This window comes from Lemur catta, chromosome 7, assembly GCF_020740605.2.
Source record: "Lemur catta isolate mLemCat1 chromosome 7, mLemCat1.pri, whole genome shotgun sequence".
Lineage (NCBI taxonomy): Eukaryota > Metazoa > Chordata > Mammalia > Primates > Lemuridae > Lemur > Lemur catta.
In genome coordinates, this window is record NC_059134.1 from 93,525,971 (window position 1) to 93,541,314 (window position 15,344).

The window sequence follows — 15,344 nt, forward strand, 5'->3', positions numbered from 1 at the left end:
TGGCCTCAAGCAATCCTCCTGCCTCAGCCTCCCAAAGTACTGGGATTTCAGGCATGAGCCACCGTGCCTGGCCAGAATTTGCATTTCTAATAACTTCCCTGGTAGTACTGATGTGGTCCCCTGAGACCATACATTGAGAATTACTATCCAGTCAGATTTACGTGGGTTCCCTGACCTGTTGAGGATGAAGGTGCTATTGCTAGGAGAAGGAATATACAGGCACAATCCACCACTGAACAGTAAAACTCTTAGGGTCAAGAAGGAAAAAGAGAAGGGGAAGGGAAGGGGGAGAAGAGGAGAGGCAGAGAGATGGATACTCTCTTTTCAGCATGCTCTCCAAACTATTGATCCGTCTGGGTAACAGTCACTTAACCCTTAAATACAGTTTTACCACATAGCCACAAAGAAAAAGCTTTTAATAAAATTGACCCTTAACGTACTTGAGGCTTTCCCTTAAGGAGCACAATATCATTCCAAGGAGAAAGGGGAGATAAACTGCTTTCTGTCCTAGAGCTTCCGCCCCCACCCAAGTCAAATGAAGGTGTCCTTGTTCATCACTTCTGCCAATGAAAAGAAAAGCAAACCAGCAAACAAGTTCCTAGTGCCTTTAGGATCTGCAGGGATTATGCAATGAGGATTCTTTTTAGTTCTTATTAAACCACTTATATGCCTACACTCCCCCACCTCTTGGGGAGGGGGGAAGGTATACATCTGTTAATTCCTGTGTTGAAAGCACTAATCCTTGTTCTTGCTTTCTAGCTCAAAATGCCCTAGGCATCACTCCCATGTCAGCCTCCCTGGCCGGATTTTGCCCCCATTCTTAAGTAAAATAGCACTTACTGTGATACAAACTGGAAGAACAGTTTGGTATATGACTATTTCTGGTTTCATTAGCAATTTTGTATTTTTGTTATTATGCTTTCACTTGGTTACAACCAAAGTTATTATAATATGCAAGTTGCCACTATTTTAGAAAATTAATTGCAGTTTTCGGTTACAATATTGTGCCTTGTTCCAATTAGAAAATGAAAGCCAAGAGGGAACACAGGCAGTTTAGTGTTTTGAGAATTCAGCAAAACTTCAACTCAGCAGTCTCTAAAAGCCTAACTTAAAACAAAACAAAAATTAACAAAAAGCCCTCACTGGCTCAAGTAAAAAAGAGTCAGACAGAAAATAAGACTGAGTCATAGAGAGTGGCATATCCAGTCTGGAGGAATCTCAAATGGACAGAGGGAAGGGAGAGATAAAAATCTGTGCCCCATCTCATTTTTCCTGATTTGCCATCATTAAAACTGAGAGGTCTAAGGACTTAAAGCAGAGAAAGGAAAGAGCAAAAGGACCCTAGATCCTAGAAATAAGGACAAAATTTAAAATGACTCAACAAGGGGGAAGAAAAGACTCCAGCACATATATTATAGATATTCAAGGGAGAAACCTGGAAAGCAGCAACAACTGAGAAAAGATGGGAGGTGAAGCACAGACAGCCAAAAAGCTGAGTTTGGTAGGAAATAGGACACAAACACCACTGTGCCTGCAACAAAATTAGCAAAGAATCAAAGCACCACACATAAAACCACAATGGCAAGCAAATCTTAGACTGTCTTGCTGATGAGCCTGAGGACAGAAACCTAAAATGAAGGAAAGTAGACATTAAGAAGAGCAGTTCTCAAACTCAAGTGTGTGTCACAATCATCTGGAAAGCTGGTTTTAAAAATACAGATCCTGGGTTTCTCTGACTCCAATTCTTATACGGATTTTAGGTCTCCAGTGGGTCTGTATTTTAACAAGGACCCCATGTAGTTCTAACACAGACTGTCCAAGAACCATGGTTTGAGAAACACTGATCCAGAGGTCTAAAAAACTGCTTAGAATAAGTGTGCCAAGGCTAATAGCAATGAGCAATTCATTTTCAGAAGAGTTTTCATATGAGACTGTGCAAAAGATCATCTCTTGGGGAGAGGTGTCACTTAGTGGGAATTAAAATAAATCAATGCTCTGGAGGTGTTCTCCTGGGAATGTCTGTTGGCCCAACAAGTTTACCTCTCTGAACATTACCACAGTGAATTCCAAGAGGTAACAACATAAAGACGGGGAATTCTGGGTAGAGAAGCTCCAGGACAATCCCATGATGCAAGAAAGCATTCCTTAAAGGCCAGAGCCTGGCATTAAGATGGAGACACCTACATATACTTACCTGTGCAAAGAGGGAGATGCTCTACTGTCCCATTAAACCCTTGTACCCTGTTCTCAGAAAAAATTTCACTTCTTGTGTTAAATATTGAGACAGCACAGCTAATTCAGAAAAGCTGGTGTCTTCCCTTCCACCAATGTCTGAATTCAGGGATATATGCTGAGTGATCTGGTACCTTTGGACATAAGGGGCTACGAAGACCTGGAAAACCAGAAACCTTTCTGTACCTTGGGGTTAAAGGCAGACTGGATGCCTGGATCCTGTCTCTTGGTTGAGAGGAACACTTCCCAAATGGGAACTTTCCAGTTACTTCAGTTTCCTCTCCTAGTGGTAGATGGTACCTATTGAGAATCAAAAAAAGGCTCATTGGGAGGCCTCAGAAATAGCTCTTGTCACTAGGCACGCAGTGGCTGGCTAGTTGCCCCTTAGCAGGACAGCCACGGACTAATTGGATTACCATATCGCCTCAGCAGAACTCTCCAAATGCATTCCCTGAGCTGCCAGCCCCACATGTGACAACAGACCCCATCATCCTGGCTTCCACTTTGAAGCTGTTTGCCCTTAGCCAGATGTTTCCGGCCAGTTATAGAAAAGAAGAACCTTGCTAGGATGGAAGACTGGCAGGCTGTGCTCAGGAGTTGGGCAAGGACCCTGGATTACAGAAGAGGCTAGAAATGTCCATTAGAGTTACCAAAATCAGATCCTCTCTCTTAATGATTATAAACAACCATTCCACAATTAGGCAGGAAGGGGACAGCTGTTGGGGCAAGGATTCTAGGTCGTGAAAAGCAGAGACCAGGTGCTTTTACCAGCCAAGTCTGCTTAAGATAAGCAAAAGAAGAATATTTAAATAAAAACTCAACTTCCATCCTCAAACATCTAGATAAGAAAATAGGCTTGATGAACTTCCCATAAAGTCTTCCCCCAATGTCAAATATTTCCAAAGTCATATGGAATTCAAGAATCAGAACTCTCTGTCATTGTGATGTCAAGAGCAGAGAATACCTTGTTTCGGCCCCCTTCAGAGGGCTGGTGGGACATGATATTACCCATCACTGGGTAAAAGGATGCTTTTCTTGAATTTTCTTTCATTCATTCAGCTTCTATTAAATGTCAGATTCCTTATTAGGTACTTGGACTTCATAAAGATAAAACAGACACGGTCTCTGCTCTCAAGGAGTTCACTGTCCAGGAGAGGAGAACAACATGGAAACAAATAACTCTGGTGTGATGAGTAATAACATGAGAGTGTGTACGAGGTACAGCAGTGGCACAAGGAGGTAGTGATCAATTCTATTAAAGAAGGTACCACAGAAAGGGAAGAGCTTGCGAGCAGTGGAAGATAGGGGAGAGGAGGGCATTCCAGGTAAAAGTACCCTGGTAAGAAAGTACCTTATCAAATTCAAAGAGCTTGGAAAGTGGTTTAGTATAGTTGGATGGAGGATATCTGTAGGGGACAAGGGGGAGAAGGGGCTGCAGGGCCAAGGACCACACTAGGCCACCCACTTTCCATCATTTTGCATATAGTGTTCTATCTTTAGTTTTTTTCTTTAAAAAAAAAAAAAAAGCTTCCCATTCCAGGCATTCAACAAGCATCTACATCTATAGCACTAAATGGGGGAGCATGGCGGATATGACCCTAAGGAGCTTACACTGAACCTAATTTGGTGAATTAAACATACATACCACACAGCTAAAGAAAACAAAAAACATACCAACAAGTGCATCAAACTATAAACGGCATAGACTGCACAGGTCCTTAGCTCGAGACAGAGCTTAAACACTAATTAGAGAACTGTTCAAATGTTGAGCTCCTTTGACAAAACCCTGGCCAGATGAGCCCCCATGGGATGCGGGAAGCTCAATCAGGCACATTAGTCTGGCTGAGTCCCATAGGCCACTAACCACATGAGGCCCAGAAGGCTTTTATGGCAACACAAGAGAGGGTCCCAAACGGGATCTATTCTTTGCTGTTGAAATGAGTAGGATGATCTGGGCACAGCAGCTGCCCACAGTCTTTATCTTTATCATGATTATAACCCACAGAAAAGAACATTTCATGGTAATACTATTAAAAAAAAAAAAAGCTTAAATATTTCACTGGGTTCTTTATGTATCTCCAGACTAAAAGTTTCATGGTAAGGTAAGGAAGTATTCAGTTTATTCTTTTTTTTTGAGACAGAGTCTAACTCTGTTGCCCAGGCTAGAGTGCCGTGGCATTAGCCTAGCTCACAGCAACCTCAAACTCCTGGGCTCAAGCCATCCTCCTGCCTCAGCCTCCTGAGTAGCTGGGACTACAGGCATGCGCCACCATGCCCGGCTAATTTTTCTCTAGATATATTTTTAGCTGTCCATATAATGTCTTTCTATTTTTAGTAGAGACGGGGTCTCGCTCTTGCTCAGGCTGGTCTCGAACTCCTGAGCTCAAGTGATCCGCCCGCCTTGGCCTCCCAGAGTGGTAGGATTACAGGTGTGAGCCACCACACCGGCCTTCAGTTTATTCTTTACCTGAAAATACTTTCAGGCCTCTGGGGAACCCAGCACATAATCTAGTGTATGAGACAGCCCCAGCCTTTTAAAAGTCCATGGTTCCAAAAATGAAGCCTGCTGGTCACAGAAGGGCTGGACTGGAGTCCTTCCTTACTCCTATGACCATGATAGCTTTGGTCCTGGTTGGGAGGCCACACCACTGTCCTTCATTACCCTGCCAAGCCTAGTAGAGCTGCCATACAGTGGAGGCGCAAGCGATGGCACTCACCCTCATGGAGGTCTCGCCACCATGGGCCTGCTGCAGCCTGAAGACCTGGGCCACCATGTGCTCTGTGGAGGGGTGCAGCAGGATCCTTCGTGAGGCCAAGCCCACCATTACATATCGGCCCATTGGGGACAGGCTCACTGAAATGGCATTGGGACCTGAGGGCCAAGAGAACAGAGAGATGTTTCCCAGAATTCTTGCCATTCCAAGGATACAACTTTCATTCTTAGTTTTTTCTCTTTTCCTCAAATTTTCATATTCATTTGTTTATCCTGGGACTATCCCATAGGATTGTAGTGAAAAGCGAAATGCAAAGGTATGTATATAATCAGTACAGTGTTCAACATATAGAAAGCACTTAATAAATGCTAATCATCATATAACCCATTTAAAAAAACTGGTATCCTGCCGTAAGTATTTTGAAATCTACTTTTTTCACTTAATACATTCTGAACCTTTTTCCATCATTAAATACAAGAGCATTTTAAAGACCAAATGTATACTAACACTGCACCATCATTTAAGAAACTCTTTAAAAAAAAACTCTTAAAGCAACAATTTAACATTTTTCTATACGATAAATAACACAGCTGTGAGCATACTCATATGGTAATCTTTGTATAGTTTTTTGATTATTTTCTTAGGAGTGGGATTGCTGGATCAAAGAACACATACATTTCTGGGGTTTTTAAATACACAGTGGCAAACCGCCGTGCAGTGTATGTGTGTGTCCAATTCCCCAAGCCATGACCAAAAAGCTCCTCTCTTATTCCCAGTCATCATAACAGATGCATGCTGGTGAGATGCTACCGTGGCAGGGAAGACTCTTATTTCTGAGATTCTTTTGCAATGCTACTAGCCAGGACTTCGCAAGGCAATCTTTCTCTGGCCTGTGCCCTAGTGAAGGTGAGGACAGTACGTGACTGTTACTCCTGCCCAAGCTGTGCTTCACCTAGGAATGCCTATGCCAAGGCACCAGCATCCCTCTGTCATTAGGTTGGGCTTCCTATCCCTTACCAAATCGCTTGGTGTAGAGCATTTCACCCAGGTTATGGGGGGCCAGAGAGTACACTGCCAGGATGCCTTCATCAGGAAAGCCCCTCTGGCTGCTAGGGATGAAAGCTGCCAGGAGCTGGCCGTCTGCGGAAATATCACAGCTGGCATCATTGTAGATCTTGCAGTTCTGCACCAGCACATTCACAGAGGCTGCATCAGACAAAGAAGGAAAAGAGAATAAGAAAGTTTGGAGTTAATGCTGTGAAAATTCTGGGGCCAAAAATTTTAGGGCCTTCCTAACGGCCTGAACTTTCTCTAGAAATGCTAAAGGATGTCATGCCATTCAAACTAAAATGTCAAAATGAAAAGAAACACAAGAGGCAGGAAAGCTATGTCTCTTCTACCACTTTAATAGGAAACTACGGGACAGTCAACACCACCACAACCACCTGCTGAGTCTTAGTTCACATTTAGGAAACATTATTTGAGAGATTAGATAAGGAAAAAGTTATTAAAAATTGTTCCTGGAGAGCCACTCAACAGCTGTTATTGTCCAAAGATCAAAACTAAGATAAATGAGAATGCAAACCCACTGACTCCAAGAAAAAGGTGATATAGGTAGAGCTTTCTTGCGGCGGGAATCTTACTCAACACCTGATATGTTACCTTGGAGAAGAAAGTCATTTCACAAATTTGTGTTTTACTTTCTCATTTAAAAGAAAGAGAACTAGAACATTTAGAGACTTTAGTCTTCTGGACAGCTCCTTGCTAACACTAATCCCTAACTCCACTGAGAGAGGATAAAGAGAAACAGTCTGGCACTGGCTGGATGACTGGGGCTCTGTTTATTTCTCACTATATTCTATGGTTACTCACATTGTCAACCAATATCCATGGGCAGCCCTGGTCTGCACTTAGCAGTTGCTGAGGATAAAGCACAGGGCAGGCCAGGAAGCACTGCTCAGCCTGCTGAGGTAGCAAGATGGGGTAGAGGAATGCCTGCCCGTGAAGAGAATCCACTCCACGTGGCAGGACCAATGAGATGTGAGCCCACACTGGCACTGGGCCCACATGCCTTGTTTCTGTTTTCATCAGAATCCCTCTCCGAGTCCCATTGTGTGATTCTTTGCCAGGAGAAAGTGGCTTACCCTTGGAACAGGAAAGCCTACATCATGGCCCCAGGTAGAATGCACAATACATTCAAGCAGATCAAGCTCCTCTGGCCTTTGTCTCATTTAGATCTACTACATGTAAAAAACTTTTTATTCTTTCTCTCATTTGGAGGAGATATCCACCATCTGAGGCATCATGGTAAATTTAAGAAAGCCAGGCTCAGCTGCCCTCACCAGATTCCAAGTGATCTACTCCAGTAAGACACATACACAAAAAAAGACAAAGGCAAGTTTCCCAAAGAAATTACCTCAAGGAAAATAGAAGAAAAAATTGCTTTTTCAGGGGCTTAGGAGCATATGGGATCAGGCACTCAGAGTGATTTATAAAACTCTTTATTTTGTCTCCCGTTTCCTTGTGCATCAATGAAGCTACAGAGATGACAGTGTAGATCAAAAAAGGCATCAGAACACATTGATTAGGCTATTGTGCCAATTCTCGGGGGCTGTCACCTACAGCACTGTTACACATAAAACTGAGGAGGGACCACAAGGATGGTTCTGTTTGCTAACTAATAAAATAATGACATCCAAATACTCACTGCTATCACCATTAGGCCTCTCTACTGCTCAGCTCCCAACCTGCCATCTGCTCTAGCCTGCATGGCTGGATTTATCTAGTTAGTACTGGGACCGTCTGCTACTTACTCAGGGTCTCAAGCCCTTTGCCAAAAAAATGACAATTTCCCTCTCCTTCTCTTGATCGACACATGATTCCACTTCTGGATAGAGATATTGGGGGAAGCTTCAGAAGTGAATCCATCTTGGTTTTCTAGCTTTGAGGTTGGCACAATGCTCAAAAAGATAAAAAGAAATTAACAGTTTGGACTCTAACAACCAAAGGCAAGAAAAGAAAGTTAAAAAAAAATCATAAATATTAAGTAGAACATTAAAATAAATAAAGGAGATGGGACTCTATGGATTTTAAGACAGCTTTGCACAGACACCATTTTATCCATGTTTAATGTCTCAAAAAATGCACCATATTTTATCAAAGTAGGCTTTTCTATCTTGCTGTTAACATAGATATAATTCATATATGTTAACGTGTATTTTGGCCAAACATACAGAAGCCTATAATGACCCTCAAAACTCATTACCAACACAAAAAAAGCATTTAACTGTTTACTGGGACAAGGGCTGGGGAGCAGAGCACAAGGAAGGTTGTTCTTCTGGAAAGCTTGGCTCTGAACCCCTGAAAAACTGGGCATATAAGCAAAAAACATTTTGTCAGCCTCAAATCCAGGCCACAATGTTTGTGTTTGTATTATATGATGATGATTCCGAGTCAATGGCCGTCTCCCAAATTTTGCCACCTCCCCTAACTGCACCTCATTTCACAACTGCTCCCGGCTATGCAATGAGCTCAGAGAAATATGCAAATAATAAATGAAAAGAGAATAATGAAAAATTATAACAGCTTCTCCAGCAGCATATTCAGCTTCAGAAATTTTGCAGCTAGTGATCTAGGGTTTCACTTCTACCCTAATGAAAGGGATGTGGTAGGCATAGAGTGATTTGGTATCTCCATTTCAGTGAGCACTGGGTGGTGTGTTTACAATATTCTTTTTATTTCAAAGCTCCAATTAGCAACTTACATTTGCTGCTTTTTGTCTATTAATTTTTCACGTGAAAATGGAAATGTTCAATTATGATGGTGATGGCGAATGTCACTGCTTCAAATCACTTGTGCAGCTTCCTCGCGTAAGGCTGAAATTTTGATGAGTTAATTTACATGGAAGAGATTTCTTGGATCTCTATTACTTGTTTTTTTGGCCATAGGAAAGTAATGTACTAGTGACAAAGGACAAATCATTCTTTCTGGATTCAACAATAATATAAGCAGGTAGAGAGAAAAGGGGGAAGTTAAATACAGTCTAAGATATTAGCAGCTTCCACACCACTAGAAATCTTTGTTGTGCTGCATTCCTTGCCTTACCACAGAAGTTCACAAACTTTAGCATGCATCAGAATCACCTGAAGGGGCTTATTAAAGCATAGAATGCTGGGGCAGGGCCTGAGAATTTGCATTTCTAACAAATTCCCAGGTGTCTCTGATGCTGCTGGTCTGGGATCAGGCTTCAGAACTGCTGCCTTATCAAACAGTCCTTGATCTCTGAGCTGTAGCTCCAGCAACTGGCTTTCACTTAAATGCAAAACACATATTGGAAAGGATGATGGGGCAGTTAGCTGGACCACTTAGAATGGAAATAAAGACTAGGAAAGAAAAGGATTTTCAAATCAAAACTGCTTAAGAACTTCAGGGGGCAGCTCTAGGGGGAGAAAAAACGATGCAGGAGCCAGCAGGAAACCATGTTCCAGACTCTGCAATATAATCTCCTCCCAATTAGAAATGATTTCCAAGTGAAAATGCCCTAGCAGGGAATGGGAGGGGTTAGAAAAATACTGATGCCTGGAGGAGCAGATGGCTCTGCCTTCCTATCAGCGCCATAAATTATAAACAAACACCTTGTACAAAGATTGATTTGTAGCCTGTTGCTGGCTGGCCAGATGAGGCCATGGGAGCGATTAGCAGTTGCAATGCTTTTGCAAATACATTAGATACTGATTTGGAAAACCCAAGGGGGTTTAAATCAGTTGGAAAATTTCCTCTGGCTATCTCTGGGCCCCTCAGATTTCAGAATAAGACCTGCACAGAGCTCCAGATGACACTGTAAGCATTCCCTGAAGTCACTGTATCCCCTCTGGTGCAATCTGTCCCACATCACTCATCTGCTGGGTTTCTTAAGGCCAATGCCATTCACTCAATAAGAGTTTACTCTTAAAAATCACAGTGAATCTAATGTGCTAATTTTTTTATGAAAGTGGATCAAAATTATCTATGCATATGAAGGCTTATTCACAAACTTCTAAACTCTGTACAGATAGTGATTTACTAATCCTGCAACCCAAGTAAGAGAAACAGATGGCAAGAATCTTTAGCCTAACTCCAGAAAACGGTTAAACGCAATTCAAATAAGTCAGAGGACCAACAAGTTGATGGCTACTGAGTCCATAAGTAAAACTCAGGACCAGTGGCTCCCAGGCACCAGCTGTTAACAGCAAAGCCAAACACCACCCTCCACTGGGAAGTAGGTGACTTTCAGAAATAAATCTTACAGCAAAACAGATTCCCAACATACTCTACTGATAACTGAATCTATCAAAAGTGAAGTTCAAAACTGTAATTTTTTTGACTTCCTTCAGACCAACAAGGAAACAAGTTAAGAGTCAATAAGACGAACCTTAGATAAAAGTGGAGGGTAATACCATGGAAAGGAACATTGGCTATTATCCAGTCATATGTGTCCTAAACTCCTAAGATTCAGGCTTTTCCTGAGGATAAAACTTTAAGAAAAACAGCACACTTTTAAGAATTCTCACAACACAAATGATTTAAAAGAGGGAGAAAGGTGAGGCACAACTAAATGAGCCATTCTGGTTGCACATGATACTCTCTGATCTGCTCAGGTTCTACAAGAACCATGTTCAAAAGACGGAAGAAGGAACACAGAACTAATGACAAATATAAAGGAGAACGATAGGAAACTGTAGTCTGAATGAGTTGAGGCTTCTAAAAAAAATGTTAAGGACAATCAAAAAGGCCTTATAAGCTACACTAGCAACATAGCCAATGCCTACATTCTTCTGAATTTTTTTGTTTTTTTTCCTATAAGGAAAAATGATCTTCAACTAGGTAGAAATAACTAATACACTTAAGAGGGATCAGAAGCCCATCACAGATGAGACAACAGGTTAAAAGAGCAACTAGCTTGTGAATACCACTCTCCAGAGATGGAAACTTCCTATCTAAGAGTACTAAAAATGGCAGCAGTTGTGACTTCAGAATTATGGCCATACTCTCAAATCATGATGCCATTTCTAAGAAAAAGACATGATAAAAATAGCTAACACTTACTGATCATTTACTATAGTAAGTGCCAGGTACTGTTCAGAAGGCATGACATGTATTAATATTTAATTCTCACAATCCTATAAGGTTCACATTATTATAATCCTTATTTTATAGATAAAGAAACTAAGATATAGGGAGATTAAGTAAATATGTTCACACTGCTAGAAGATGGCTAAGCTGAGATTTGAACCTGGACAGTGTAGCTCAAGAGTTCATGTACTTAAACAGTCTCAGTTGACAGAGAAAGTTATCGAAGAACTGCCTTTTCCCTATGTTCGTGGGGAAAAAAAAAGCATTAGGCCCAGACCTTTAAGGTATAAAAAGTGCAAGTAATTCTAATACTGTTCCAATACTGTTCCAGACAATAGAAAAAGAAGAAAAATTTCCAAAGTATATGTATAACACAAGCATAACATTGATATCAAACCTGCAGAGATTTTATAAAAAAGAAAAGCACATATCCATCTCACTTATTAATATCAGTGAAAAAATTCTAAGTAAATTATTAGCAGGCTAAATTAAAGGATTTTAACATTAAAGAATACACCATGACCAGGTGGAGTTTATCCAAGAAATGTAAGGATGAGTTCAGTATTATACATTAATATAATTGATCATATTATTGGATCTAAGGAGAAGAAAATACATATGATCATCTTCCCTGATGCTGAAAAGGCATGAATAAGTTCAATATCCATTCTTTTTTTTTTTTTCTTCTTTTTTTGAGACAGAGTCTCGCTTTGTTGCCCGGGCTAGAGCGAGCGCCGTGGCGTCAGCCTAGCTTACAGCAACCTCAGACTCCTGGGCTTAAGCGATCCTACTGCCTCAGCCTCCCGAGTAGCTGGGACTACAGGCATGCGCCACCATGCCCGGCTAATTTTTTCTATATATATTTTTTAGTTGGCCAGATAATTTCTTTCTATTTTTAGTAGAGATGGGGTCTCGCTCTTGCTCAGGCTGGTCTCGAACTCCTGAGCTCAAGTAATCCACCCACCTCGGCCTCCCACAGTGCTAGGATTACAGGCGTGAGCCACTGCGTCCGGCCCAATATCCATTCTTGATAAAAACTCAATAAAACAAGAATGGATACTTTTTTTTTTTTTTTGGAGACAGAGTCTCACTCTGTTGCCCAGGCCAGAGTGCCATGGCATCAGCCTAGCTCACAGCAACCTCAAACTCCTGGGCTCAAGCAATCCTCCTGCCTCAGCCTCCCGAGTAGCTGGGACTACAGGCATGTGCCACCATGCCTGGCTAATTTTTCTATATATATTTTTAGCTGTTCATGATTTCTTTCTATTTTTACTAGAGACGGGGTCTTGCTTTTGCTCAGGCTGGGGGTACTTCTTTAAAATGATAAACTAGTTCTAGTTCAACCCAAAAGCCAGCAATATGTTTAATGGGGGTGAAAAAGGCTTTCCACTAAAGTCAGGAACAATAGGAAGATGCTCACCATCAACATTATTATTTAACATTGTTCTGATGTTAACAGTCAATACATTTAGACAAGAGAAAGAAATCAGAGGTGTGAAAATTTGAATAGGAGGTAAAATTATTATTTCCAGATAACATACCTAGGAAATCCATGAGATTTAACTAAGTAGCTACTATAAATGAGTAAACAAATTCAGTAAGATAGTAGGATTTTTAAAATAAACTTAACACCAATAAATTTAAAAAAATGTTTAGGATCTATATGAAGAAGAATTTAAAACATTCCTAAAAATACAAGAGAGACTTGGAGAAACTGAAAATCATACCATATTCTTAGACAAGATATTATAAAAACATTAAATCTCCTTAATTTATAAATTTAATGCAATTGCAATAATTATACTAACAGGATTGGAGGGGTAATAAAAAGGTGGTTTTAATGTCCATATAGAAAAAAAATCCAAGAATAGGCAGAAAAATTTAGATTAAAAAATAATAATATAAAGCCTCAAAAGTTAAACCCACATGGAACTTTCACATGAATAATCAGACAGATCACTGGAAAAGGATAGTCCAGAAATATATCTATTAATAAATACACACAAGAAATTAATAGTATGATGAAATTGACACCCCAAAGCAATGGAGACAAGTGGATTATTAATTGGTTGGGACAAGTGAATAGCCATATGGGAGAAAAATTGTTTATTTGGGATTAAGTTCAATTTCTTGTGAAACAAAGATTGAAATACAAAAAATGAAAGTATAAAAGTTCCAAATGATCTTTCTAATGATGACACAAAACCTAGGAACCATAAAAGGGAAGTTGTATAATTTTGACTACTTAAAATAAGTTCTATGACAAAAATAACCTTCAGCAAAGTCAAAAGACAAATGACAAGTAGGAAACTCCTTTTATAAATTATTTTCTGATTTATAAAGAGCTCCTGAAGAATTGCTAAGGAAAAGACCAGTAACACAACAGAAAAATAGGTAAAGCACATGGACAGGTCAAGAAAAGGCAACACAAATGGCTACGTACATGAAGAGGCACACAGTCTCGTTTGTGACATGAGAAATACAAATTTAAAATATCCACATGCCAATTTTTACCTATCAGATTTGCAAATATCCAATAATTTGACAGCATAATCTATCAGTGATAATTTAGGGCTGTGGTCCCCCAATCCCTGGGCCAAGGACTAGTCCGTGGCCTGTCAGAAACAGGGCCACACAGCAGGATGTGAGCTTCAGGTGAGGGAGTGAAGCTTTGTCTGTATTTACAGCCACTCCCCATCACTCGTTCCCCATCACTCACTCCCCATCACTCGCATCACTGCTTAAGCGCCACCTCCTGTCAGATCAGGGACAGCATTAGAATACCATAGGAGCATGAACCTTACTGTAAATTGCACATGTGGGAGATCTAGGTTGTGCGCTCCTTATAAGAATCTAATATCTGATGATCTGAGGTGGAGCTGAGGCAGTAATGCTAGCACCAGGGAGCAACTGCAAATACAGATTATCATTACCAGAGAGGTTTGACTGCACAATAAATGTAATATACTTGAATCATCCCCACACCATCCCCCCCACCCTCACCCTGGTCGGTGGAAAAATTGTCTTCAGTGAAACTGGTCCCTGGTGCCAAAAAGGTTGGAGACCACTGGTGTAGGGAATCAGGCACTCTCATGAACTGTAGGTGGGAATATAAATATAAAATATAAATACATTCTATATTTTATATATTTATATTTTATAGAGTGCAGTATGGCAATAGCTACCAAAATTACATATGCACACATTCTTCCTCCCTGCAATTCCATTTCTAGGAATGTTCTAGAGAGGTATACACTTGTACACGTGCAAAACAACAAATTGCAGCAGTTTATAGAGCAAAAGAGTGAAAACAGCTTAAAAGTCTTTCATAGGAGACTATTAAAAATTATGATATATTCATAAAATGCAATAGTAGGCAGTCATAAAAAAAAGAACAAGTAAACTCTTACAGTGTAGAAAGTACAAAAGAGTAAGAGTTTGGGTTAAATAAAAGGTGAAAAGACATAAATTTGCATTTGCTTATATATACATACAGTATTCTTGAAAAGATACACAAGAAACTGCTAACAGTGGTTGCCTATGGGGAGGAGCAGTGGGTGACTGGGAACAGGATTGGGAGGATTCTTACTGTATTATTCTTTTGCATTTTTAAAATTTTTGAATGGTAAATGTATTATCTACTTCAGATGACAATAAAAGAAACAAAGTGACAAAACAAAATTACTTTAATATGGCCAACAAGATCTGGGACAGAAATCTAGAGATGCACAAGCAAACTTGAATTTCAAAAAGGGGAAAGGTTGGTTGCAGTTGATTCCCAGCAGAATTAAAGAACAGATTATTGGACATGTGGCTTATAAGCACTTAGAAAGAAATGGATGATTGCTACTGAGGTTTCACTGAAAACAGGAATGAAAAATTAACCTCATTTACTTGTCTGATAAAGATACCAAGACTGGTATATCAGGAAATGCCACAGACAGAGAATATCTTAGTCATTTTAAGGCATGTGACAAACTCTTACCCTACAGACAAGATAGAAAAAGGGTGGGCTTTTGATGTGAACAACCAAGCCCAGGATTCTAATTCATGAACCAAAATCAACACAGGGGAAGTCCACAGTAACATACCACAAGGTGTGGTGCAATGTCCTGACTGATTCACCATTTTTGCTAACATTATGAAGGAAGACAGAGAAAGTGGTAGACGACATAAAATTGAGCAAGAAGGACTAAGCCAAAGTTCAAATAGATATTGAGAGGCAGGAACTAGGAACTACAATTGACACTAAGATAAAATTTAATAGAAACAAATACAAAAACTTGC

The 15,344-nt window shown here is 40.3% G+C and overlaps 1 protein-coding gene across 6 annotated transcripts in view; it reads right to left on the reverse strand.

Moving 5' to 3' along the window:
* Window positions 1-15,344, reverse strand: part of AMBRA1 (autophagy and beclin 1 regulator 1) — a 175,906-nt gene that overhangs the window by 24,697 nt on the left and 135,865 nt on the right. For all 6 annotated transcript variants that reach the window (XM_045557939.1, XM_045557938.1, XM_045557937.1 and 3 more), the window contains 2 exons: window positions 5,964-6,152; window positions 4,950-5,104 (listed from right to left, as the gene is read on the reverse strand). In XM_045557939.1, the coding sequence (XP_045413895.1) occupies window positions 4,950-5,104; window positions 5,964-6,152 (344 nt within the window). The remainder of the gene's footprint in view (window positions 1-4,949; window positions 5,105-5,963; window positions 6,153-15,344) is intronic.